At 42.5% G+C, this 27,159-nt stretch overlaps 3 protein-coding genes across 11 annotated transcripts in view; 2 read left to right on the forward strand and 1 right to left on the reverse strand.

Moving 5' to 3' along the window:
• Positions 1-472: 472 nt before the first annotated feature.
• Positions 473-6,172, reverse strand: c16h2orf69 (chromosome 16 C2orf69 homolog). Of its 4 annotated transcripts, XM_035915237.2 has the most exons (6): positions 5,996-6,172; positions 5,489-5,608; positions 5,355-5,394; positions 4,950-5,224; positions 4,011-4,249; positions 473-3,652 (listed from the first exon to the last, which is right to left on the reverse strand). In XM_035915237.2, the coding sequence occupies exons 4-6, from the start codon at positions 5,217-5,219 to the stop codon at positions 3,175-3,177; spliced, it is 987 nt and encodes a 328-aa protein (XP_035771130.1). In that variant the 5' UTR covers positions 5,220-5,224; positions 5,355-5,394; positions 5,489-5,608; positions 5,996-6,172; the 3' UTR covers positions 473-3,174. The 4 variants fall into 4 exon arrangements, with proteins under 4 accessions (XP_035771130.1, XP_006807665.1, XP_035771131.1 ...); XM_006807602.3 differs by having other exon boundaries at positions 5,355-5,608; XM_035915235.2 differs by having other exon boundaries at positions 595-3,652; positions 4,950-5,394; positions 5,996-6,171.
• On the forward strand, positions 5,959-12,816 carry ftcdnl1 (formiminotransferase cyclodeaminase N-terminal like 1). 3 transcript variants are annotated; one of them, XM_087829747.1, is made up of 6 exons: positions 5,959-6,053; positions 7,220-7,354; positions 7,630-7,725; positions 8,007-8,162; positions 10,679-10,894; positions 11,663-12,816. In XM_087829747.1, the coding sequence occupies exons 2-6, from the start codon at positions 7,240-7,242 to the stop codon at positions 12,097-12,099; spliced, it is 1,020 nt and encodes a 339-aa protein (XP_087685873.1). In that variant the 5' UTR covers positions 5,959-6,053; positions 7,220-7,239; the 3' UTR covers positions 12,100-12,816. The 3 variants fall into 3 exon arrangements, with proteins under 3 accessions (XP_087685873.1, XP_006807666.2, XP_035771126.2); XM_006807603.3 differs by having other exon boundaries at positions 10,679-10,867; XM_035915233.2 differs by lacking the exon at positions 5,959-6,053 and adding an exon at positions 6,263-6,362 and having other exon boundaries at positions 10,679-10,867.
• A 2,356-nt stretch (positions 12,817-15,172) lies between these two features.
• LOC102785084 (nck-associated protein 5-like) overlaps positions 15,173-27,159 on the forward strand; it is a 105,689-nt gene continuing 93,702 nt past the window's right edge. For all 4 annotated transcript variants that reach the window (XM_006807604.3, XM_006807605.3, XM_087829569.1 and 1 more), the window contains exon 1: positions 15,173-16,113. The gene's annotated coding sequence lies outside the window, so the exon portion shown is untranslated. The remainder of the gene's footprint in view (positions 16,114-27,159) is intronic.

Here is a 27,159-nt window from a genome sequence, read left to right on the forward strand (position 1 = left end):
TCCGTGGCGCAAAAAAGGTTGGGGACCGCTGACTTAGAGTACTAATCAGGTAGAACCAGATAATCGTCCACAGCACGCCGGTTGGGAAACACTGCTCTAAAGGGGTCCTGATATGTTTTTACATATTTTTGTCAAATAAACACGCGCACGCACGCACGACCCCAACAACAGTGGATGCTGATTAAAAAATGTTTCAAACACTTCATATTAACCTTTTAATATACATCATTATCTTTATAGTGTTTTTATGTCACCCACCATCAGTGTGAATGGTAGGAATCGGGCTACAAAGACTAATAAAGGCTCATATATGGAAGCTGATATCATAACCACTGCACCATGGAGCTAAAGGCTGGAGGACCAAATGTGAGCTGCTGTGCTCTTAGCACCAGTCCCAAGCCTTGTTAAACATAATGGATCAGCTCAAAGTACCTTAAGAGCTTCTTTCAGTTCAAAGGTCACCACAGCGGGGCAATCGGCATATCTGAGTTGGCACTAGCAGAGGTTGATCCTAAATGCTCTTCCTCAATCAACCCTCCCAGGGATTTTTGTTGGGTACATGTAACAACTACATAAAAACTGATGACCTTTGTTCCATGTTAGAAGAATTGTTTCAGCTTTGCATTTTAATATTTACATACTTCATTGATTTGCTTCAAGAACTCCCACTCAGTGGACGTTTAATGAGATAGCCCAGACAGTAAGTTTCTTTGACTGTTACAGCCACTAAATGACATTTTGACAGCATGTGACATAAATAAGGATTTTAACTGATTCATACAGCAGTACAGAGTCTAAGAACAAAACCAATCAGAGCTGAGCTGAATAAATCTCCTTTAATAAAAGGTCAAATCCACTCCTCAGTTTTTGTTTTGTTTTTTAAAAAACAGCACAACATACAGCAAGTAGTAAACAATGGAATGCATCTGAAGTTACATTCAGCAGAACGACTCGCAGCCATCAGCAAAGTGCAAAGATGCTATGTAAGCTCATACAGATGGATGTACAGTGCATGCTGCCCTGCCAGCTACCAGAAGTCCTACAGGAATAATCCACTTCATTAATTGGACACAGCAAGCAGGTTTATAGATTTTTTTTGTCCTTCTCCCCACCCAGTGTCATAAAAACACATCACATCTGCCACCATGACATACATTCAGGTCCAAAAGTATCTGGACAGGGGGTCCATAGATGGTTTTGGAGATATTAGCTGTAAAGATGTCCACCTTCACCTAAATATCTACAGAACTAGATGGCACTCGCCTTCTAGTGTTTGAAACAACCAACAGCAACATTTGTTTCCGCTAATTAGACTCATCCAGTTTCTACCAGTTCTTTGGGTCTAAGTCACAGGACCAGTGACCTAAACGAAGACGCCAAGGCCACACATCCTCGCTGTACCACCCAAGCCAGCAGACATGATCTATCCAAGCAGTCATGGGCCTCAAAGTTATCCAGGACATCCACGACACCTCAACCAATGCCTTTAAACGTGGCAAAGCAGCTGCTCTACTCAGACACCCCCAAAAGCCCAAAGCCTTCAGAGGAAGCTCATTTCCACCTCTGGTGTCCTGGACGCCTTTCAGTCAGCATCCACAGCTTGTGGATGTAGGTGTAGATCATCAGCTCGCTCTTCACAAAAACCTGATCAGTACAGCATCCACAGCACCAAACCCCACAGCCTCGGTTTTGATATTCTATTCATGAAAGCTGTAAACAGAATCAGTGTCAAAGGTCAACCCTGAGGGAGTCTGGCTTATTGATGGAGAAGTGAACCAAGCTCTCGTTGCAGCTGCAGGCTCCAAAGTGCTTTTAACAGCGTGCCTGATATCCAGGAACACCCCCTACAGGTCACCAGCCAAACCTTCCCAAAGTCCACAAAACACATGTAGACTGGTGTGGAGAACTCCCACACACCCTCTCTGAAAGGAGGAGTCACGACCCACCTACTCAAAGATCCAAAAGTATGATAGGTGATTTATAGAGTTCCATAATATTTAAAAGAAGACAGACATCTGTACAGCTCCCCCCAAAGCAATTCAGGCCAGAAGAGAAGCACCCAACTGTCATCTACAGATTAATCACATGGTGTGATTCAGATTTAATCAAAGCAAAAAACTAAAACTGCCCCGCTGCCCAAATACTAAAGCACCTGAGTGTTCCTTCTTATTACCGCATTTTACTGAAAACAAAAAACAAATCTGTGCAGATGGACTTTTTTTTCTCCAGGAAAACATAAAATCTGATATTTTAAAAACATTTACAGTAAAATATGAAAGTTTTTGGTTGTTGTTATAGTTGTACCGAGTTTCCAAACGTGATGACAGAGCTGACCTATGAGCCCCATGGTCTTCATCAGCAGAACACCCTGTGCTGATGAAGACCATGTGAAATGTGACGGCTCCAGAATACGTAGTGAACACACCTTGAGGTGACTGTGTGTCAGAATAAAACGTACTGCAGCGATTTAAGAGGAGACGCTGCAGACACTTTTTTTTTTTTTAAACAGTCTGCAATTTACACACATAACTCGTTGCAAGATAATCAATCTTAATTAATTTTTTTTTTATTTTTAAGTCCGGTTTAGGAACTTCAATGGCTTCAAAAAGCGAACAGTTCCTGTTAGACTGCAGTGTCTTATCTTAAAAATATAAATCTAAACTGCTTTTTTGTCCTTTTTCTGACTCGTCATTGGTGGAAATCCACCATCAGCATCAAACTGAAGGAATGAACTCAAACACTTTAAGCGTCTGCTTGTTATTTCATTACAGTTAAAACACAATCAGCAGATATTCCTGCTGATGACGTCCACCCGGACTCAGAGGTGAGACCGGACTCTCAAACATTCATGTGTCTAAAATGAGCTCAATGCTAGTGCAGGTATAGAAAGAATGTAAGAAGCTTTTCTGCTGCAGCTAAACGCGCAAACAAGTTGAGTTAGAGAAACTAACCGGATATTAACCAGCAGCTCGGCAGCAACATAAAGTCTGAGCAAATGGAAAAGCTTTCATTTAGCCTGAAGGACTTTCAGAGGAAGACAGTGGAGAACAGAGGAAAGCTCGTTCCACCTCAGGGTTAGCGCGTTTAACAAACCAGCATCCGGCTCATCTGAGCCCTTAAATCTGAAGGTTTTAGGTAAGACCAGCAATAAGACACAAAGATCACATAAAGCGCTCAAAACTCCTGGATGACCCTGAAGTGGTTCTCGATGGAGGGCGGCTCGTCCTTGAAGTGCAGCTTCTTGCTTGGACACGCCCCGAACTCCTCCAGAGTTTTGATGAAGTGTCCGTGCTCGCGGCCCACCCAGGCCCGCATCGGGTCGCACACCTCGTAAGGGGTCACGTGGGCATGGATCGACACGCCGCTGGCGGCCAGCTCCTTCAGGACCTGCTTGTCCGTCACCCAGGTCTCACTGCCCCCCGGGTGGCCACCATCCAGCCAGAACATGTCAGAGATGCGCTTGACGAAGGGTGACATCTGCGGATCAGCACGGGCCCCGGGCAGCTCGTACACCATCTGGTTCAGGACCACGCAGCCTTTGCTGAAGCCCACCAGGGTCAGGGAGAAGCCTGAGGGGATGCTGTCAGCGCCGCCCTGTGGTTGGAGTGGGTCTGGCAGGCTGGCTCGCTCCATGCCGTGGCTCAGCAGGGCCCTGTGGTCAGAAACGCTGTTCAGACTCAGAGAAAAGATCAAAATCATCTCGAAGAATAACAGCAGCATTTTCCTGTCCTTCACACCTTTAGACCTGGTCATGTTTTCCAAAAGCATAAAATTTGGAAAACTGGGAAAAGACACGGGGTAGTCTAAAGAGATGGAAACGCGTTCACCATTAAATTGCCCCTTTCTGTGTCATTCTCTGTGAGCTAGATGATTTAGCTTACAGATGGCTTTTTAAGCCTCTACACCTTTCTTAATTTATTCTTAACCGATATACAGGCCGGATAAAACTTAGCCAAAGTAATCAAGTTAAATAATATCCCAACAAGACAAAATGAGCTCCAGTGACAAACCTGAGGTGGTGAAACGCTCCAGAGTCAGCAGAGTATGGCGAGTGCTCCGGAGCCCCGAACATGTTGCTCTCCACAAAGTTCTGGTAGCAGCTGAACTTGTGCAGGTACATGCGCGAGGCTCTCACCACCCACACGTGTCTATCAGGGAAACGGCAGCCCAGAGTGAAGGCGACCCTCTCCAGGCTCCAGGAGAGCCACTGGGCACCCTCAGGCTGCAGCGCCATCTCCTCCTGGAAGTTCTGCACAGAGAGAAACGAGAAGTTTTACAACTGCTTTTTGCAACATAGAGGTCCTACATGATCTCAGAACAAGAGCAGCACAGCTGAGTCCTGTCCTTTTTCCTGACCATTTTCAGGGGAATAAAGCCTGAAGCCGCATCAGAAATGTCTCAGTGGAAGGAAAGGCTAAAGTATGCCAAACCACACAAGAACTGGACTGAAAATGAGTGGCAACAGGTCTGATGGAGTGATAAGTCCTAATATTTGGTTCGAATCATCATCAGTGTGTACGGAGGAGATCAGGAGAGAGTTAGCACAGTGAGCGTCTATCTGTAAAAGAAAGTGAAGGCTCTGTCATGGTTTCATTTCAGCCAGTGGTGTTGGAGATCTCGGCAAAAGTGAACTGTCAGATTTTGATGCTCCATGAAATACCACGGGGAAAAGGTCTGATTGGCAACAGCTTCATTCTTCAGCATGACAATGATCCAAAACGCACTGCAGAGGCAGTAAAATCATACCTGGACAGAATCACACACAATGGAGCACAATCAGCCATAGACTGGCCTCCCCGCATTTTTATTTGGTTTATTGAAAGAAATCATCGACTGATTCCAACATTAAGCACACAGGAGGTGGCACAGAGCTGCCTCAGTAATCGTATTAAGTGATTAATTTCGCCATGGCAGCCATGTCCACCTGAGACCTTCTCCATCACTCTCACCTGAATATCCCCGTGGAAAAACACCACGTGCCGGTTGTTGCTCTTCTCCTGCTCCTCCGGGTCAGGCCGCAGGAGCAGCAGGTCGTTCATTCGGTTGGGGAGGTTCCCGGGCACCGCGGGCAGCCTCTGCAGCTTCTGTAGCGGGGTTCCCGAAAGCGCATCCCGGCTTGCCGAGGCTTGGAGCCCCCGGAGCTCGGAGGGTGACGTCGTCATCGCTTTGGCCGCAGTTATTAAAGTCAGGTCCAGTACTGCTGCTCGTTCGGCTAGCATGGACTCTAAAATAAGAAAATGAGCTGGCGTTTTTCCTCATCTGCGCACTCGCTCCATGCTGCTGTCAGTTAGCATCACATATCAGCGGGTAGCGCCAAACCGGGCCACACAGCCTTATTATACGCAAACACTTACAACTACACGGCGTCTACAACCGCTGTCCGCCTCACGACACCTGCGGAATAAACGTCCAAGATTTACTTCACTGTCACAGTTTTAGAGTCTCCTTTTGTCCACAAAGAGGCGCTGTTTAACAAAAACAAACCCACCGAAATAACAAACGACTGCAGTGACAGGAAACGTACGCGCTACTGCGCATGTGTTGATTTCTCTCGTCGGTAGGAATCGGATGAGTCCCTCCTTTGTATTTCCGTTTTCGTCCGCGCGGTCTAACGACGCCAAGAGAAGAACAAAGCAATCGTATAAAACACCACGTTTGTGGTGAGAAACGTGAACTGTCATCGATGTGAACCGAGGATATTTATGGATATAAAACATAAATAAAATTGACACTGATTAAACCACTAATTAATTTTCCCCACGAATGTTTTCATAATTTTATGGAATTTGTATTATTTTCTAAAAATAATAAGTAGCTAACAGCATGTCCAGAAAAAAATATTTACACCCCAGACCTTTTTTATTTTTAATAAATACATACGAGGACTGCACATACATAAACACATCTCAAAGTGTCTATGGTTGGGATCGGGGTGGAACCATCTTGTGCTGAGACTTCCAACGTTTAGCTGAACACATAAAATGAACGTGTTTACCTTTCCGTGGATCTTGATGTGGGTGGGTTCGCAGCGGCTGCGCTGAAGCAAGTGCAAAGTGAGTGTTTTCCCGCAGATATTGACCTTTTTTCCCTTATAAACGCTGCACATACTTCAAGTGTGCCACTGACATGTTTGGTTCCGCCTGCATAACACAGCAAAATAGTTTACACCAGGCTGCACTTTGTACATGTTCTACAGCTGTGAAAACAGATGTGCAGACACAATGGGTAAACCATTGCACCACCACTCGGCTTAATAATTCCCTTAAGCTGCACTGAATAATTATATAACTGATAATTAACGATTTAAACTATTCTATCAGGTCATTCTGCACATAAGAAGAGTTCCATTCATCTGCTGGAAGGTAACTTCAGCTTTTAAACACACTGTGCAGCAGCTTATATTTATTGGAGAACTTTTCATAGCCCATGTACTTATTCTGTTGCTGCTTGAGTATCCATGTTACACTTAGAATTCCATTAAAAACCAAGTATACATTCAAGTATTATTTCACTGCTTCATTTTTTGATGGGATGAAGATACAGCTCTATGAACTATACCATTTATCATCCAACAGTTGAAATAAAAACAGTATTTCCTGAACTTCTCACAGGAATGAGCTCAAAGAAGTGGGTGCAACAGCAAAAACATGGGGAAAATGTCACCTGGTACTTTGATACATGCTGGGATAATTACAAATTTTAAAATATAACTAGTGCAGCCATTTTTAGCTTAAATATAATTTTTTGTGAATTGTTCAACTAGGACTAGTCATTTTTTCATGTGGTACCACAACACGATACAGCATGTAAGTACAAAAAGTACCTTTATTGGAAAACTGTAGTAGTTTTAAACTTACTATTTTAATTCTATTTTGGGGGCTTAAATTATAAAAACAAATAAAGAAAAAAAATGTTTACGGGCAGAAGTGTTGATCGTACCTCATACCAACTGTCAAGCACAGTGGTGGAGGGTTGGCCTGAGTTGACCATGAACTCTTCTGCATACCAAAGTATTGTAGAGTGAAATGTGAGGCCATCTGTCTGACAGATAGAGTTGGTCATCTGAAACTGGTAAATAATGTTAAGGATTTTTAAAATGTTCTCATATATGAACCCTTGGAATTGAAAGAATATGGACTTTCTTTTTCCCATGATTGAGTTTTATTGGTTACACATTCAAATTTTCATCTAATGAGTGGCTGCATTTCTGCTTTCCCAGTTCTGCATACCTGATAAAGCATGGCCTCGAGCTCTTTGGGCAGGAGACTGGTGGCGTGTCTCCTCAATGTTTCTGAAGCTCGCAGGAAGGATCTGGTGGAGACAGTGGCCCAGGCAGCTTTGTACAATACTGAAGGTGAGTTCAAGGTACCAGCAGAAAAAAAAGTTTGGATTTCAACACGAGCTAACTGCTGGTAAACTATTTACAGCCTCAGTTTGAAGGGCAAGCCACTATATATACCCAACTCTTAGCTGTAAAATCACTGTCTGTACGCAGTTATGTCATCCATGATGGCGCCAGATGATAATCAGATAACCACCCTACTCTAAGCACTTAATTTTCCCTTTACCTGTAAAATATAACCTGTTATTAGACATTTATTCACATGTGTTGTCTTTATTGTGCTTCAGGTGTGAGGCGTGAGGGGACCACGGTGTTAAACATCTTTAATGATTATGACTACAACCGCTCTGTCATCACTATTGTGTCCAGCATCGACTTGATCGGTAAGCCCTCTTTGTATTTGTTCTTCTAACATGTTCCATATTCACTCTCTTGCTCCTGAGAGATGGATGAATGGGTTCAGCTCCAGCTTCCAATCCTTTAATAAGCTTTGTGAGGGATTTAAAGACACATAAAAAAAAACCCAGTAAGAACCTTTTTCTAACAAGGATCACAGAGAAAAAAAATCATTTCTACGAATCCTTGTCCGCAACACGACAGTCTAACAGTGAAAGCAGTCAAAGTTTGCAGCTTTTATTTGGTGGTGTTTTTTAATGTTTTCCAGGGGAGGCGATCCTGTGTGCATGCGAGAAGGCGTGCGGGCTGATTGACATGCAAACTCATACAGGAGTCCATCCGTGCATGGGCGCTGTTGACCTCATACCCATCTACCCACTGGGGGAGGAGGTGAGGGCAGAGGACTGTACTAAAGAGGCGCTCGGTATGTGTTTCACAGTGTTCCTGAGAGTTAATGTACCCCTGAAACACTGTACCCTCCTTAAATACCCCGTCATCAAATGAAGTGTTCATTCAAACTAATTATTGTTTGACTAACCTTCTGAGTTCCTCCATTATTTCACCTAAAAATTTTCACTACTACTCATACTTTTAGCTAATAATTCCTGTGTTTTTTTAACCCTTTAATATTCAACTGCTAACCCTACTTTCATTCATAGTTTTTGTTTTGCTATTTCAATTAATCGATACTTTTATCGTATGTTTTTAATTGCTATCCATACTTGTAGTAAGCTTGTAGTTTCAAATATTTATCTGTTTAGCTAACATAATTGAATTATGTTTTTAGCTAATAATTTCAACTTTTAGCTAGATATCCTTTAGCTAAATATTTAAAACTTTTTATTTATAATTTTTTAGCCATTTAAAACATTTGTCTGTCATGTGAAGCTAACAATTTTATTTGTTAGTATACATTTTAACCCTTTAAGACCTACCATAGAACCAAGTCCGCCAGAGCTTATATTATATTTTTACATGCTGTGGAGCCATTTTTGGGAGCATTTCAAGTTGCTATACATCAATACAACCATTATAGCCTAGATTTTAATAATATTGTATGAATTAAGTGCATAGTAATTACATAAATTGCAAAAAAGTGCAATAAACTACAAAAAAATTGAAAATCGTTTTTGTTTTTTTAACATATATTTCTAGTTAGAGAAATTTAAGAGGCTTATCCCTCAAAACTGTAAATACAAAAAAGTTGCACAAAATAGTTTCCCACCACAGGAAATTTATTTTGAGTGTCTTCATAGTTTTATTTTTGAAATACACCAATTTTTATACACTGCAGGAAAAACGAAAATAAATATTATTGTGCAAATTTGCAAAAAAAGCAGCATATGCATCAAAATAAACTATTTCCAGCAGTGCAATATGAGTCCTAAGCATCCCAGAAACCACACAGAAAGTCATAAAGTCAAACATAACTTTTAAAAACACCAGTATAGGCTCATTGAGGCCCGGACGGTAAAAAAAACTACATTTCCGCGAAAATGACGTCACTTCCGGTTTCGGGCAGGTCATGGCGGACATGTGATAGTTCGCGCTGACATCTAATCCAATGTAGGAAGTGTTATGAACAGCTGATCAGATCGGCAAAGCGTGTTTCTGGAATATTATGTTTTTGTTGCTGCAAGTGCTTTTTATGCAGTTTTTGCAAAACTATATGTGGAAGGAAACTGTGACCGAGGACAAGCTGATGGCATAAGATGTAAGTACAACTCCTCCGGTTTCATATGCAAAAAAAATTATTGCGCTAGCTCACGTGGTTGCAGAGCTACCGGGTTTTAAAAATAGTTACGCAAAACAGAGCGTTCCGCTCCGACCGGTTTTAAAGGGTTAAGATGACATTTTCAACTGCTAGCCCTTTAACCTAATTATTATTTAGCTATTTCAAAAGTTAATAGTTGGATTTTCCCCCCTTTGTTATAATTTTAAAAAGCAATTCCAATTATTTACAGACAGCACATTTTTGGCTAATGATCTTAACTGCTAGCCTTGCTTTTTTAGCTAGTGGTTTAGCTAAAAAAAGGTTTCCATACTGTTAGCCAGGTGAGTTATCCATTATATTTGTTTAAAATTTGAATTTGTTTATTATATGAAAACTTCTCAAAGGTTTAGTTGTTATTATATAAATTCAAGCCTTCACCCTTTCTTTCCAGTCATTATTTAACTATTTATTTATCTACCTATTTAAATCATTTATATATTTGATTTACCCTGTTGCTACCGCTTATGTATTACTTTAGTTTACTGCTAACTTTTCCAGTAAAATCTTTTAAGATCTACTTGTTTCTGCATTTTTTTAGATTAGTTGAACACAACTTCCCACATAACCCTAAAATCCTATCTAACATGTATCCGTGGTTGGGAATCACAGCTATATTTTAAATCCTCACTGGCTGTCAGTGTGACTTAAAATAAATTCTCAGTGTGTGTTCACAGACATATTCAGCAGGGTGTTTGTAGTTTTTATTATTCCTCAGTACATTTTCTGTCATGAGCTCATCCACTGTGTCTCTACAAGCATGTCTCACCTGCATGTAGCTGATGATGTGACATCTTTTCTATTTTCCTGTGCTGTTGATTACTTTCACAGTTTACCAGCTGACTTCGCAGCAATGTGTCTATCTGATAATGAGCAATAACTCAACACTTTGCCCTCATGCCTGCAGACTGCACTCTGTATGCTAATCTGTGTGGTGTGATTGAAAAATGGTAATTGGCCAACCCACTAACAAGCACTGTATTCATGCATGCATGTAATAAGCAGCCCATGTGTCCGTATTTTCCATCCGTCTGAATTACATTCCCGCGGGTGTGTTTTGGTCCGTCACGGTCTTTGCACCTTTGCGTTTCTGAATTTGTGTGCACTTGATGACGTGCACTCCGTATGCCAGTCAGCTGAAATGTGTCTGTGCTCTTGCTTGGGCTCAGCTGTGGCTCAGGGACTTACAGAGAGGGTCCGGGGCACCAGCACCTTCCTGTTTGGCTGGGCAGACTTCCCCTTACAGCGAGGACTGGCGCACAGGAGGAAGGAGATGGGCTGGTTCAAGAAGACGCCGGACCTGCGGGCGATCAGGGCCGACGTGGGGCCGCAGCCACAGAAACGATTCGGCCTCACAGGTGAGCCAGAGGTAGCAGGTAATGAAGGTTAGAGTGTCTCTTTGGTGTGATTACACAACACAGGTGACTTTGTCTGTGTTTGTTTGTTAGTCTGACCACAGGCTGTCTCCCTTCTCTATTCTGACCTCTGAAAGGAAAAATCTGAAAAGTTCACACAACTAAAAAAAAATAACATTGACGTGTTACCAGATAAAAAAAAAGTCAGGCCACTGAGCCTGTTAGCACATTCTGAATCTAACTGAAAGGTGTTAAACATCAGATTCACACAGCCGAGGTATCCTGTTGTTGCCTTTGCAACATTTAGTCTCTATTATAAGCACTGCTGGATTTGTAAAGAAAAAAATAATTTACCGGAGGCAAACAAGACGGGAGATCGAGGATTCATAGTGTTCCGGAGAACATCTGGTGAGCTACGTGTACCAAAGAAGTCGTCACTATCCAAGAAAAATGCCCTCACTTCACATCTGATGCAGAGCTGGAGAGACTAGTCCTGGCTCACCTCACACCACCTGATAGACATGCAGTCTGTGAGACTGGGCAGTGCTCTGTCTGACACGGGGGACTGTGCTGTGTCCGTTCCTCTTCAGCTTTCAGTACAGCTTCTGCCACTCTGACCATTTTGTAGGGCTGAGGACTGCAGAGCACTAGTAGAACAATCTGTTTCTGAATGTGAATAAGACTTCAGAAGGAAGAGGATTGCTATGCAACTTTTGTCTCACTAATAAAAATCTGCAAAAAATGTTGTTATTGATTTAAAGAAGCTCCTTTAGTTCCGATTCGTCTGATCTCCTGCAGGTGTCGGGGCCAGTCCCTACGTCATGAACTGCAATGTCACAATTGACACCCAGGACGTCTCTTTGGGGCGCAGCATCGCCAAAGCCATCAGGGAGTCGACGCCGGGAGGCCTGCCTGGGGTGCAGGTGCTGGCCCTACCACACGGGGGCGCTGTGGAAATTGCTTGTAATGTGGAAAGCGTGAAGGGGACCCTGCCAGAGCACCTCACCGCAGGTGAACCCTGGCCGTCTTTCAGCATCGGCGGCGAGTCGTACTGTCATGCCCCGGCTTCCCTCATCACGGCGAGGGTCGCCGAGCTGGCAGGGAGACAGGGGGTCAGCATGAAGGGCACGGCCTTGGTGGGGTTCACCCCCCGTGATTGCAGGGACCTAGCAGAGTATGCTCTGTCTCAGGGGATTGCCGAGTTCTGGAAAGAGCAGCGCAGGATTCGCATGTGAAAACAAAACCTAAAGTCGATAATCTGTGATAGATTCCGCCTCCGTTACCATGGAAACTGACTGTTATTGAGCCCTCAGGTACCACCGGTGCTGCTTTATGTTCTACCGCTGCACAAATACAGTTTATAGCATCAATAGTTTTTCTATTTGAAGTAACGTTTGAGTCAGGAGGTCTTCACTTTCAGGGTTCTCAGATTTAGATTTATGAACCTCTGTGTTTCCCCAGAGCAGGACGAACCCCTGATATAGCAATATATCATATTCCTCTCCCTCCTGTGATATGTCATCAATACACTAAACTTTATTAATAATACATGAGGCATTCTGGTACATCATCTCCTCCCAGTTTGACCTACAGAGTCACTATTTTGTGACTCCTCGCTGTGGTGCCTGTTAAATAAATGAGCAAAAAAGTCAGTCAGAAGAACTGAAAAAATAGATAAACTCACCGAGGGAAACTGAAACACTGAGCGACGACTGATCAGTTTGTGTGATTACCTTTAGACTAAAAACATCACATTTAATAAAAAGTTTAACAGTTCATGCTTTTCTTTTGGTATTTTTTTCACAAGTTCACATAGAGTGCAGTGGAGTTGGAATGACGGATGGGGTCAAAGGTGAGGGTGTTCTGAGTTCCTTGTTTGCAGAGGCGATGGACAGGTCGACGGGTAAGGTCAGGCATTAGTGTGTGTGAACTGTGACGTTGGCAGACGACAGACAAAGTTATAGAGACCAGGCTGAGAAGGTTTGGACAAAGGATGCTGAGGATGGAGCTGCCAGGCAGGAGAAGAAGACGAAAACCTCAGAGAAGATTCATGGATGTAGTGAAGGACGGCATGCTGATGGTGGGTGGATCAGAGGAGTATGATAGGAATACTGCAGTGACCCCTAAAAGGGAGTCACCAAAAGAAGAAGAAGAAGACATACAGTTATGTAATTCCATAAGTAGACTTTAAATCAACCAAACAGCTTGTGATTGAAGTGCAGAATGTCAACTTTAATTCAACGAGTTTGACAGGAGTGTTGAACCGTTTATGAGTTACTGCCATTTTTATACTTTTGGTGGCTTTTTTTTTTCAAGCTGCATAAGTGTTTAAAGCTCAAGAATATGAAAAAAAGGTTGCTAAGACTTTATATCCAAAACATCTTTGTACTGTGTTGAAGAGATACCTACTGAAGGTGAACTAGGGTCAGGCTGTATTTTATGCCATGCAAATTAGCACCAGTAGATGGTGTAGTGAGTCAACCAGACAAATCATTATTTTTGTTTCACAATTTACTCTTGAGGAAATTTGGGTGGAGTTAAAAGGAAATATTAAACGTTTAAAAAAGCAGCAGAAATCAGAAATATCTTTGCACTAGATGTTAACCGCTGCCCCCTGCTGGTGAAAGTTTTCAGGTTATGACAAAAAGTACCTTTCAAAAGTACCTCTGAAAGGTACTTTTGTGAAAGGAAGCATGTTGACCCTTTACCTGGAAGTCCCTGTTTAAGCACAGATACTTTAATACCAAATTATACTTAAAGTAGTTTTTTCAAGAGTCTGTGTAGAATAACACACCTGACCTCTGAATGCCTTCCTGCTTTGGGAGTATTTACTTCAAAGTCTCTGAACTTGCCAAAGAGTGAAAACGGGGACATTTTGAGTGTGTCGCTCTCCAGAGTGAAATTGGAGACAGCGCTCTCCACATGCATATGTGTCATTTCCTGTTTGGAGCAAATAGGACGCTTGTGTTTACTGATGAGTCTCTGCTGATGAGTCTTTTCCCATCGTTTTTTCTGCCATGCGTGACTCTGTGGGAGAGTCGCCATCTGTGTGAGAAACGGCTATTTTTGTCCCGCGCCCGTTTAAAGCCTGCCGAGTTTTCTGTCCTTTCGTTAAATTTTCAGAACTCCTGCTGCACGGGATTAACCCTTTAATGACAAATCTGGCCAGAGGACAGGTCAAGAATTAACTGGGGCGAAATGATTCCTGTCATTTTTACATAATGCACTGAATAGCTGCAGAGTGATAGAGTGAAGGGGGTATGGGTTTGGTTCATTATGTTATATTAATCTGGGCTACATGGAGGTAAAAAGCCTCAGAAGTGTTTAATTTTATGACATATGGAAGGGAAATCTAAGAGCCCGTAACAATCTAATCTACATCCATAGTGGGCGCTAAGCTGTTAAGCTTTACACCCAAACGGAGGAGGGGTGATTCACAGAGTCTTGCACGGAGAGGGACGAGCTGTGGCATCAGGGTTTGAGTTTACTACGCTTTCGTTATGTTGTGTAATTTTGCAGGTTTTCTGCATTCGATGTGACGTAAGGTTGCAACGAGAGGCTGAAGACTTGCAGTTTTTGTATCCCTGTGTGTTTGGATTAGCTTTCTTGCTGTGTGAACGGTCACCTCTTTGTACGTCATCCAGCTGAGGCTCTGAGTCACACGGGCATCGCAGCCGTGCAGCTTCGTTTCATCTCTCTCTCTCTTCTGCATTTAGACACACATGCATTTACTCTATGGGATGCCACACACACACACACACACTCGGATACACTCTGCCTGACAGACTTGGGAGCATCAAGGCCTTATCTAGGTCACAGCATAAGCCCAGAGGTATCCTGTTCTCCCCACACACAGACGTATGAACGTACGTTTTTAAATTTGCAGGCAGAGTGACGTGTCTGGAACATTGAATCTATTTTGACTCATTCCTCCTCGGTTAACAGGGAAAGGATTTTTTATTTGGATTTCATATTTGTGCACCCCCTTCTCCTCCCTCCCACATTAACCTCGTTTTGTGACTCAGTCTAGCGGCTCTCGTGATTGTCACAAGGCCATCATTTCTTTGATTAAGCACTCTTCCGTCTGCAGATTCCGGAATCAGAGATGCTTTGCCACCGAAGCCTGAACGAAATGTGTAATCTGCTCGAAATAAAGGCAAATTTCTCTTTGCTTGCTGCTGCAGAGGCACCATAGGATGCCTTTGATTTGACTTAGCCTGACAGTGCATCATCCAAGATGCAACCGGGTGTCACAGCACAGAAATAGAGCTTATTTCTCTGCTTCAGTCTTCTATAAATATTCCAAAGCTCTCTTTTCTCCTCCCCCCTCCCTCTTTCCACTGTCTGTCCATTTTTATTCTGCCTCCCACATCTTCCCTTTCCCCTCTCTTCTATAACGTGCAGTACTCACTCATCCCTCCTCTCATTTCATTCCTGCAGAGCTGTCCTTCCACAGATTTCCTTCAGCCTCATGGTTAATCTCATCTAAGCAAGTGTTTGCTTCAAATATAGGAACGTTTACAAAGACGGGAAAAAAAGAGGCCAGGCTCTGATTTTTATCTTTAAACAGTTAGCGCAGGGTGCCGTCCTCCCTTAACCTATCAGTGGGAGAAGTAAGAGTGCCACCTATGAAGTCAGCAGTCCCCCAACCCCCATCCTGAACACATGTTCAACATCCTCTGGGCACAGGCTGAGCGGAGCGCTGAGACACAGCTGAGAATTAGAGAGGAAGAGCGGGAGAGAGAGAGGAAGAGGGCGCAGTGAAGTGGAAATATGGGTGAGCATTAGAGAAAGACAGAAATAGAGCGATAAAGCAGTGAATTAGGCAGAGGCAGGGAGAGGAGGAGGAGGAGGAGGAAGAGGAGGAGGCAGTCTTTCACTGATGCTTGATGCAGTTAGATTCTCATACAGCAGCAGAGAGCCGTCGTCGAGCGTGGATGAGAGAACCTCATGGATTTGCTCCCGTCTGAGTCTCGGTGGAATTCATTGCATCCGAAGCAGCTGCAGACGGAGGAGGAGGAGGAGGATGCTGCGACTGCGGCTGGATGTTAGGATCCATGTGGGCCTGTGATGTCTGCGTCCTTCCTCAGGATGACTCTGACCCAGATCGTGGAGTCGCGGCACTGCTCCTCCTCGGGTGGTCTGCCGATGTGAGGCGGACGAGGGATGCTCTGGACCTCGGCGGTTGCCGCTCAGCCCGCTGCCTCTGCTGACATCTGTCTCCGTGGATACGCACAGCAACTGGAAGGGTGAGGATGCACAGCACTGACCTGCGCGCTGAAATGTCATGCTCATTGGTTTTCTGTGTGTGAGTGTGTGTTTAAATACCAGGCTTCCTGGAGATTCTTAAAAATTAACAAGGCTTTGAATTCATTAATCTGAAAATGAGGCCTTATAGGTTTCAGGATGTCTCACACCAGGCTGTAAAGTCCTAAAATTAAAAAGATGTTAATCTTATATTCCAATTTAAAAATCTCTAAAATACGCATGTTTTAAATAATGAGAACATTGAATCAGGATATTTGATCAGAAATAAATACACTGTCGAAGAGTGGAGAACATTTGATATGATTTCCAGGCCCCTGAGCCTCCATATGGGTGTATTACTCAAAAAGAAGCTGCATAAGTGTTTAAAGCTCAAGAATATGAAAAAAAGGTTGCTAAGACTTTATATCCAAAACATCTTTGTACTGTGTTGAAGAGATACCTACTGAAGGTGAACTAGGGTCAGGCTGTACTTTTATGCAATGCAAATTAGCACCACTAGATGGTGTAGTGAGTCAACCAGACAAATCATTATTTTTGTTTCACAATTTACTCTTGAGGAAATTTGGGTGGAGTTAAAAGGAAATATTAAACGTTTAAAAAAGCAGCAGAAATCAGAAATATCTTTGCACTAGATGTTAACCGCTGCCCCCTGCTGGTGAAAGTTTTCAGGTAATGACAAAAAGTACCTTTCAAAAGTACCTCTGAAAGGTACTTTTGTGAAAGGAAGCATGTTGACCCTTTACCTGGAAGTCCCTGTTTAAGCACAGATACTTTAATACCAAATTATACTTAAAGTACCAAAAGTAAAAGTACCCTACATACATGAATATATATAAGAAAGATTGGTCCATATGTTGTTGAAGCAGTAAATCTGTTACCTTGCTTGACAGAAGAAGTAAACAAATTTGTGTTTCATTCGTCTGTAAATTAAACCCACTTTTAAAAATCCAGTTAATATTTTTAAAACCACAGTCTGGGTGTTTTTCATTTTTGTGAAGGTTAAAAACTATTTTATGCAGGACAAACTCTCCTCATTACGCAGAGACAAATACACAACATAATCAGATTTTCATTCATGTGAATATCGCTTTAATGTTGCATCTGGAGATGATTTTACTTACTGTTTATACTGCTGGGTAACTTTATTTAAAAATAATACAGCATCATATATTTTTAAGCCTGCTAAATAAAAATGAACTAAAGCTTTACAATAAATGCATCAATACTTGATTGTTCCAAGGCTGGTCCTAACAAAGCTCTCATTGTAAGACTGACTGGCTCGCTCTAGTCCAATAGGATTGGTTGGCAGGCTCTGGTCACGCGCCAATCAAAATATCCAAAATGCAGGTTGCTGAAAGCAAAAGCACTTTCTGCTAGCAAGCAGAGAGATGGAGTTTAAGTCCAGTGACGTCTGGCCTTTCTGCATGACCAAGTATCGCTGGGTAAGATACTGAACCCTGAGTTGCCTCCAGTGCATTGGTTGGAGTGTGAGTGTGTGAGGTTGGGTTAAATGAGCTTAGGCATAGAATGTGTGTGTATGAATGGGTGAATGACGCTTGCAGTAGAAAAGCACCATCTATCTTACATTTGTATTAATGTGCAGCTGGGTTTATGAGTGAGTGCCATCTCAGGGAACGTATGATTGATGCACATGACAGTGGCAAACATCATCACTGTAAGTGTAATGCGTCCTTTCAGTGCGGCGCTTTAAGCTGACCTTATTTCTTACTTGTTTCTTGTGCTGACTATAAGAGACTGTAAGAACTTAACACCAGATTATGGTGTTCCCGGAGATTATTTAACATGGTTACTTAACAGACTTTGGATTAATTAAAAAACAGGTATGTCTCTTTAATTAAGTGAATTTCCATTAATTAATTATAAAATCAATCAAATATCTTAATAAGAAGTGACGTCAGCCTGCCACAGCTTGCTGGGGAGTGAATCTGGACTTTTATGGAGGGACAAAAGTGAAGGAGAATGTGTGAAACCAGACAAAACGGTGTTTGTTGATGGACTAGAAGCCAGAATTGTGACCGAAAATGACAGTTTGATGAACTGCGCCTCCCTCCATCAGCTCCATTACAACATAGGACTTGAAATTAAACATAAATGGCCTCGTTCTCTGTGATATGAGATGTGGAGGATGAAGAAAACCCTAGCAGAGCTTTCTTTACTTGTCGCATCTAAACGCACCAAACCACCCAACAACCTGAAGGAAATGATGTAATTTTCTCTGGTTGAGTCAGCTGTGAAGTGGCATTAACCCTTTAAAACCAGTCGGAGCGGGCACGCTCCGTTTTGCGCAACTACTTTTAAAACCCGGTAGCTCTGCAACCACGTGAGCTAGCGCAATAATTTTTTTTGCATATGAAACCGGAGGAGTTGTACTTACATCTTATGCCATCAGCTTGTCCTCGGTCACAGTTTCCTTCCACATATAGCTTTGCAAAAACTGCATAAAAAGCACTTGCAGCAACAAAAACATAATATTCCAGAAACACGCTTTGCCGATCCGATCAGCTGTTTATAACACTTCCTACCCTGGAAAAGACGTCAGCGCGAACTATCGCATGTCCACCATGACCTGCCTGAAACCGGAAGTGACGTCATTTTCGCGGAAATGTAGTTTTTTACCATCAGGGCCTCATGAGCCTATACTGGTGTTTTTAAAAGTTATGTTTGACTTTATGACTTTCTGTGTCGTTTCTGGGATGCTTAGGACTCATATTGCACTGCTGGAAATAGTTTATTTTGATGCATATGCTGCTTTTTTGCAAATTTGCATTATAATATTTATTTTCGTTTTTCCTGCAGTGTATAAAAATTGGTGTATTTCAAAAATAAAACTATGAAGACACTCAAAATAAATTTCCTGTGGTGGGAAACTATTTTGTGCAACTTTTTTGTATTTACAGTTTTGAGGGATAAGCCTCTTAAATTTCTCTAACTAGAAATAAATGTTAAAAAAGCAAAAACGATTTTAATTTTTTTTTAGTTTATTGCACTTTTTTGCAATTTATGTAATTGCTATGCACTTAATGCAGACATATTATTAAAATTTAGGCTGTAATGGTTGTATTGATGTATAGCAACTTGAAATGCTCCCAAAAATGGCTCCACAACATGTAAAAATATAATATAAGCTCTGGCGGACTTGGTTCTATGGTAGGTCTTAAAGGGTTAAAAACAGTGTTAGAAATAACCCTGAATACATCACAAATCATCGCCTGCAGTGCTGTGCAAAAGTCTTGAGCCACCCCTCATTTCTTGATATGTTGTTGGGAAATAGCTGCAGTGATTTATTCAGATATGTGCCAACACACATGAAAATACAGGATTTAAGGTGAAAACAGACTTTGAATGTCAATATTTAGTATGATCACCTTTATTCTTCAGCACTCCCTGAACTCTCTGAGGCAGCCTTCTTATAATTTCATGAAATAATCGTCAGGAATAGTTCTCCAGGCTTCTTGAAGGACATTCAAAGCTCTTCTTTTTCCACTCTGGGGAGGCCAATCCATGACTGATAGCGTTCCACTGTATGCTTCTTTATCCCAGTATAAAGTCTGGAGATCTGCTGCTCTAAACCAATTAAAAACAAAAAAAGTACAGAGTCCGGCTTCTTGGTAGCAAAATATAAAGAGATAATGGGTGGCTCAAGACTTTTTCACAGTACTGCAGCTCCAGTTTCATGGCTGTGATGACGAGTATGCATGATCTGTGCAGAATAGCTGCATGTATAATGTATGGCCTGGGAAGTGTCATGGAGAGCAACAAGTCAGTGTGCTTCCCCCAAAGTGCCAAGAAAAGTAGGCTAGGATGGCACAGGCGGAGGAGACCCGGATTAATAATTTACTCGAGTCCTTTTTTAAAAGCACTTGGCTTCATTCTGCTTGAATGAAGAAGAAATCCTATTTGTTTTTCTTCCTGGAAAAGATTTTGATTTTATGATTTTACTCAGATGAGATCGCACTGATCCCAGGCAGCCTCTCCTCCTCCTCCTCAGCGGAGCTCAGATCAGTTCATTCATGTTTAGTGAAAAAGACACGCATCAATTCACATATCAGCTCATCAGAAATGATAAAAGAAATCAGCAGTGGGTGTCACTTGATCAGAGGTCAGGTGATGGTGAGCGTAGGAGGCTGATTTCAGTTAATGTGATGTTTTCTGTCTACAGTACTGGCACGAATCTAGAAAAGCAAAGAAGTTTGTTTTATTTTGCGCTCTGTCTTTATTCATCATGTATTTATTTATAACATTAACATGTATTCATCACAGTGGGTTGTCAGGCTCTTGATAACAAGCTCCCCGGGTATGTATTACTCATAACCTTATCAGCATTTTGCAGTCACAGACACAGACGTGTCAGTGAGTCAACTTATACGTTTAGAATTCATAAATCATACAACTTCTTTAAAGGAGCTATCATCAGACAAAGGTTTTTCTCTTTATTTGGGCTCTTGGTGCAGAGGTGGACAGGAAGTGGATACGTGGGTGAGAAAGGCCATGAGGTGCAACAAAATTCCCCCCAGCTGGGGGTTGAACCAAGGACACCGCTACTGAGATGTCATGAGATGTCAATTTTTTAATAATTAGGCTTATAACAAGTCCCCCGCTCATGTTCATGTCTGAACAAGAAACACAAAATGTCCTTTTACTCCTGACCACCTGATTGGTTGGGCAGTTTTTATACCCCAGGCATCATCGGGAGCAGCAGAAAAACTGAAAAACTGGAATTATTAATAACTTGTCTTTTGTATTTGCAAAGCCGTCCCATGGCCTGGATGCTTTGGTCAGCCAGTCATCAACAAGGATAATGCCCCTGTTAAACATAATGTCACCAGCTGTAACTGCATCATCTCGCTCAAAATACTCACTCAGTATATAAAGTATTCTTCCACTGTAGAGGATGTGTATTTTTCCTTTTCTCGGCTGTCTGTAAACATTTAGACTCACTTGGATCAGCTCCAAGTCCAACATCAACAGCTCAGCTCCCTTGTGATGGCGCAGCAGTGCAGACTCAAGTATAGATACAAACAACATTAGCCACTATGGCGTACACGCCCCCGGGATAAAAAGCAGGACAAAAACATGGCTGTAGCTTTCAGGTCTGAAAAGTGAAACAGTCTGTGTGCAGTTCAGTCACCAATAATCTGATGTAACACCAGTCAATCCAATCCAAATCTGGGCCACATTGTCAAGTGTGCGAGTCCACATTTGCTTCCTGTAGTTATATCCAAAACTGGTCTGCACACATGGAGCGATGTAAGAGTTTCGTGGTCGTCTGGACTGTAACAGCAGCGTTTTCAGTGGCCATTTAAGCTCACAGGTTATCAGAGTGTCCGCGCTGCTGTGGCTTCTTCCTGCAGGAAGAGTTAAGCAGGAAGGACTTCAAGAACAGAGCTAATGTGACAGCTGCGAGTTACAATAAATTGGGAAAAGTAAACAATTAGGTCTTGTCCCTCACGGCGATAAAAAAATTACCACACAGACCGAACTGTCACACTGATGCAATTACTCCACTGATAAGACAGCCAGTTTGATAAGTAAGACACTTGTAATCTCACCACATTTACATTCACTTATCTCCTCAGCTCACACTCATTTAAAGACATATCAAAGCTTGTTACGTATATATTTAATGGATTTATTTAAGATACATATTTTTAAAAAATAGAGTCCAGAAGCTGCATTATTTGAGTCACTGCAGCGGCATGGCTGACCTCATTTCAATGTACAAGAAAACCTTTAAAAAGTGTATGTAGAGTAGCTCCGGGGCAAAGATTTAACCATTGTCTGCTGCTGCATCTCTTCCACGGCTGCCACATAGAAGCAGATACTCTAAAACATCCGATTGGGTGAGTGTATGAGCGCCCCGTACAGCCACATAAAAGGGGTCAGCGGTAGCCTAAAGGTTAAAGAAAAGGAAGATTTCATTGGTTCTATCGGTGCTCTGTATTATAAGGCTTCAGATCAAGAGTAGCCTCTACTTTTTAAGATATCAAGAATCAGTGAGATCAAAGATTATTTTCGCCTAAATTCAAGATAGAAACTCACAGCTGCTACCTGCCAGATCCCAAACCAAAGTTGTGCTGCTGGTTAAAAACATCCAAATTTAAAACAAAAATAAAGATCTTTAACTGCAGCATGGAGAACTTTTATAAAATTATAAGGAGACTGAAGATATTTAGCTCAGGCCTGATTGGCTACAGGTGAAACTAATGAGGGCGGGGCAGACAAACACATGAAGGGTTAGCGTAGACGACTTGACGTCACTCCAGTGTTTTGGGGAGAATATGTAGATGAGATGGTGGCGTGCTGTAATCAGCTGATACCTGATCATTAGTGCCAGGGAAGAAGAAGATGCCAGAATTTTAATCACCAAAACTGAAGCATCGACCTGTTCTTAGTACATTTAACCACACATGCAGGCAACTGGGTGGATACGAGTAAACCCCAGACTGGCTCTGGGATGAGACCCCTGATACAAACTCAGTCCTGAGGTCCAGTTCAGGGACTCCAGTTATCTGAGGTGAAGCCTGATAGCTTGAAGCTACAGCTGCCTGTGTAGCCATCCACCTGTCAGTCAAAGTAGTCAATTCCTGCAAAAGCATCATTTACAAAATATCAGCTTTTTTCCAGCAGTTGTTAAAAGAAAATTTTGATTGATTTTGAGAAAAAGAAGTTGGGTATCCTGCCAGCAATTGAAAGAATTTCGGTTTCTTTGGCTTCAACTCTTAGACTTAATCAGCTCAAACATTTCTCTACACATTTCCTTAAAATATGCTAATTCCAGGTACAGTGTTAGCTTCCCCGCCGAGCAGCACATACGGTTTTCACTTTCTTTGACAAACAGCGCTCGAGTTAAAACACCTGCTGTGAAACACTCCCCAGTTTCATCCATTTCAGATGACGGCAGGGAGACCGTAGCTACAGCTAGCTCTCAGTCTACAGTCAGTCATCATCTCCCCGCCACCAAAAACCATTTCACACTCTCTGAGCAGGCCGGAGGAATGATGAGCTGGGAAAGGGTGAAATGAGTATTTTAAAGTGGAGCTGAGCACACCTGAGTCACATCCATGCATTTTCCCACAGCGTTCCCACTCAGAGAGGATAGCACAGCTGCAGTGATGCTGAACACCTGCAGGGCCCCTCGTCGATAGGATTCCTGAGGCGATTCAACAACTGTGGTTAACGTTTGGTTATTTAAACCACAAAGCCTACAGACCCAAGGTGATGGCAATTTGCGTGTATCACGTGTCTTTGTTTTAATTGATTTGAAAGCACCATTGAGATGTCCTTTAAGTGTGCTGTGAGTCACCTCCTGCCATGATTAGCTTTCCCAGTATTTTACCTTCATTCGCTGATGTATTGGTTGATTTATTTTGCCCAGCAGTGTTAGGTTTTTGGTATTTTACGTCAATGGAAAAAAAGCACGTCTCTGATCTGTGTTAGCACAGTGTGGATGACTGATTGTTGTTTATGGGAAACAGTTGATTCTTCATTGCATTGTGCTGAATCGCTTCCTGGCCTGGTCATGTAAACTAAACAAACAAAAGAATACCCAGACACTGAATGAGCGGGTGGATTTTAACCTACTGCAACGGTTTCCAGAGCAGAAGGATGCAGGCAGTGAGAATGAAAGTCCAAAAATCAAAAATAGGTGGTGGGAATACACGGCGAGGCAGGCAGCAAGACGAGCGATCAGAAGGAGAACAGGCAGCGGTCGTTCACACCAAGATAAGTGCAGAACTGAGAGCTGAGAGGATTTATATGAACGAGTGATTGAGGAAAGCAGGTGTGGAGGACAGCACAGGTGAGCCTGATCAGGCCGGGATGGACGATTACCAAACAGAGGAAGTAAAACCGATAACGCAAAATAAAACAGGAGAATCCAGAACCACGATAGGCGTTTGTCATTTGCTGCCTACGCTTCGCCTGAGGTGGAAAACTGAGTCACCACGAAACCAGAAGCTACGCAGAGTTTGGTGTAATATGATGAAAAACTGTTTGCATGTTCTCCCCGTGTTTGCGTGGGTTCCCTCCGGGTACTCCGGCTTCCTCCCACCGTCCAAAGACATGCAGCTTGTGGGGATAGGTTAATTGGATAATCCAGATTGCCACTAGGTGTGAATGTGCGAGTGCGAATGGTTGTCTGTCCCTGTGTGTTGGCCCTGCGACAGACTGGCGACCTGTCCAGGGTGTACCCCGCCTCTCGCCCTATGACAGCTGGGATAGGCTCCAGCGCCCCCTGCGACCCTGAAAAGGAGAAGCGGAAGCGAATGGATGGATGGATGATGATGAAAAACCAGTGATGAAGGAAACGCAGCCAAAATAAAACTGAAACTTATGATAACGACTGAAAGGTTTTTCTCAGAGAGTTTTCCATCTATTTTCTAAGTCACAATAAACCTGTAGCCCAGTCGATGTATGCTCACTAAACGATTGATCACTAGACCAAAAAACATCAGAAATAACAGCTAACACTGGGGATTAGGACTAAAGGAGAATATGAAGACTAAACGTTAGCTTCTCTTTGTGCTCAGTGCATTTCCTTAGCAGGGCTATACATTGGTAAAGCAGTGTGCACTGTCACCTCACAGCAAGAGCGTCCTGGGTTTGAATCCGGCCGGCTGAGGCCTTTCAGTGTGGACTCTGACATCCAGAAACATGCATATCGGGTTAAGTGCTGTGAACTGAACTGATTGAACTGTCCAGGGTGTCACCCTGCAGCCCTGTGACCCTGAATTGGATGAAGGCTTTAAAAAATCGATGGATGGGAAGATTGAATAAAATAAAAACCTCTTAGCTTTACGTCCCACATAAGTTTGTGCTGATCACCATAGACCCAGGCTGTGAGGCGAGATGTATAGACCCCCTCTCCCTGCCCTCCACCTCCAGCCGTGTCCCTGCAGACCTCTGGTGTTTGAACATAAACATACTGTGGGCTCATTATCTGATTTTTGCTGTAACAACTGATGACTGTGGCATTTTTGTTGGCTCGAAGCCTCACTTTTGATCAGTGCAGTGTGGGTCCTGAAGTCACAGCAGGGAGTAAATGAAAAACATGCAGTGAAGCTACGTGGAATATGATTTTTGTAGAGACGCTGACCTTTAGTTAACCAAAAATTAGTGTATAAATCACGGGAGTGTGGCGTGAAGGGTTTTTTGGAGTGCAGACCAGATTAGTGAAGCTTTAGATAACTTTAGGAATTTAATTATTTTATTTGTACAACATTTTCTGGAACTGAAACACAACTCAAACTGTTGTCTAGAGAAGAAGAAATAAGCCATAAGCTTTGGTGGAAGATAAATTCCAGTAAATCTGCATTGGTATCGTGTTTAAGCTTCAGTGTAATTACACTGTTCGACAGAGCGAAGCTGAGAAAGAGCTGAATCATTCCCCGAATTTAAAAACCAGTTAAAATGATGAAGAATCTGTAATAAATAGCTCTGCATCAAAGACTGAAGACTGACTGTTTGCTGCAGAATCAAATTGGAGACCGGGGGACGACAGAATGGTAACAGCACTTCTTCAGCATCAAGGACGCATAAAAAAATAGCTTAGTGCTAAAAATATCTCACCAAGGACTATTTATGGGATGAAAGCAGAGAGGGATGCATAAAATTTCCATGTTTACCAGATAAATTACAGTCTTATACCGCCCTGAAGGAGACAGAGCCGTGAAAGGTTCAACGAATAAGTAATATAGCATCACCTGTTTATGTTTTTTTTAGCTTCACGCACATTCAGTTTCTCAGATGAATGAAACAGATCTTCCAGTTTGCTTTCTGTCAGTATATAAAAATAATGCTGTTTAATGCACAAAGGCGTAAAAGGTCTGAGTTGCCAGCCTGCACTTCCAGTCACTTCATTTGCTCGAACAGTCACCGGACTGGCTCGCAGCTCTATCAGCAGGATGTGATTTTAGGGGAGAAGTATGCCTTCATTCAGTACCCAGGGGGCACTTTGAGCGAGCGCCTGTCCTAATTCATTCCTACATCAATGCCAGAGGCTGAACCGCTGCCTTGATTATACCAATTTACCCTCCCACCCGCCCAAAAGGAAGACATGTAATTACCCTATTTACACTGGAGAGCTTTCCTCTCCGAGAGCGGCCAAAGTAAACACACGCGAGCTTTGTTTCTTCTTCTGCATCAGATGACAATAAATGTCAAACTGTTTGTCTCGGTGACACAAAGGCAGAGAAATGTGATCAGCTCTGGGTGCATGAGGAGCTGAAGTACTCTAATGCGCATGTGCTATCTAACTTTGGCTGCTGTGGCACGATCAGATTACAGCTGTGCTTGCTTTACAGGTAACTTGATTTACTTTAAAGTGGTTACCCTCACAGTGCTGTTTGTTTTTATTTAACCTGTCTTTATTTAGAAACCTTTCCCTCCGTCTCCACTGAATAAAGTCTGTCTTCAGAGGATGTTTAGTGCATGGCTAAGGGACGGAAGGAAAACCACAGACAGGATCTTTTTCCATCATCATGATCTTCTTAAAAACAGATGTGACGAGGTGGGATGGGTCACAGATAATCCTCCATTCTACCTTAGCAAGACTGATCCCTCTGAGCAAGCACTTGGCGACACATGTAAGGAAAAACTCCCTTCAAACAGGAAGAAACCTCAGGCACAAGCAACATAGCACAACACTGTTTTCAATCAATCAATCAATCAAAATTTATTTATATAGCACATTTAAAAACAACAGTTTTGATCAAAGTGCTTCACAACTAAAAAAAAGAAAAGAATAAATAAATAAAAATAAAATAAAATAAGACAAATACAACGCAAGACGAGACAAACATAGAAACCAACCAAATGATAATCAAACTATCTTACGTCAAAGCCAGAGTAAAAAGATGGGTCTTTAAATGAGATTTAAAAGACTGAACAGTTTCAGAAGAGCGAATGGCAATAGGGAGGTTGTTCCACAATCTAGGAGCTACAACAGCAAAGGCACAGTCGCCTCTGGTTTTCAACCTAGACTTAGGTTGCATTAAGAGCATCTGATT

Source organism: Neolamprologus brichardi, chromosome 16, assembly GCF_056152115.1.
Source record: "Neolamprologus brichardi isolate AB-2024 chromosome 16, ASM5615211v1, whole genome shotgun sequence".
In the NCBI taxonomy this organism is placed as follows: domain Eukaryota; kingdom Metazoa; phylum Chordata; class Actinopteri; order Cichliformes; family Cichlidae; genus Neolamprologus; species Neolamprologus brichardi.

Bases quoted from the DNA above. Each gene is read 5' to 3' on its own strand.
- c16h2orf69 (XM_035915238.2), bottom strand. From the start codon at position 5,219: ATGCTAGCCGAACGAGCAGCAGTACTGGACCTGACTTTAATAACTGCG. The intron at 4,250-4,949 runs GTGAGAGTGATG...CTCTCTGTGCAG, and splicing joins TTTTCCACGGGGATATTCAG to AACTTCCAGGAGGAGATGGC. The intron at 3,653-4,010 runs GTTTGTCACTGG...TTCTGACCACAG, and splicing joins GGAGCGTTTCACCACCTCAG to GGCCCTGCTGAGCCACGGCA.
- ftcdnl1 (XM_087829747.1), top strand. From the start codon at position 7,240: ATGGCCTCGAGCTCTTTGGGCAGGAGACTGGTGGCGTGTCTCCTCAAT. The intron at 7,726-8,006 runs GTAAGCCCTCTT...AATGTTTTCCAG, and splicing joins GTCCAGCATCGACTTGATCG to GGGAGGCGATCCTGTGTGCA. The intron at 8,163-10,678 runs GTATGTGTTTCA...GCTTGGGCTCAG, and splicing joins CTGTACTAAAGAGGCGCTCG to CTGTGGCTCAGGGACTTACA.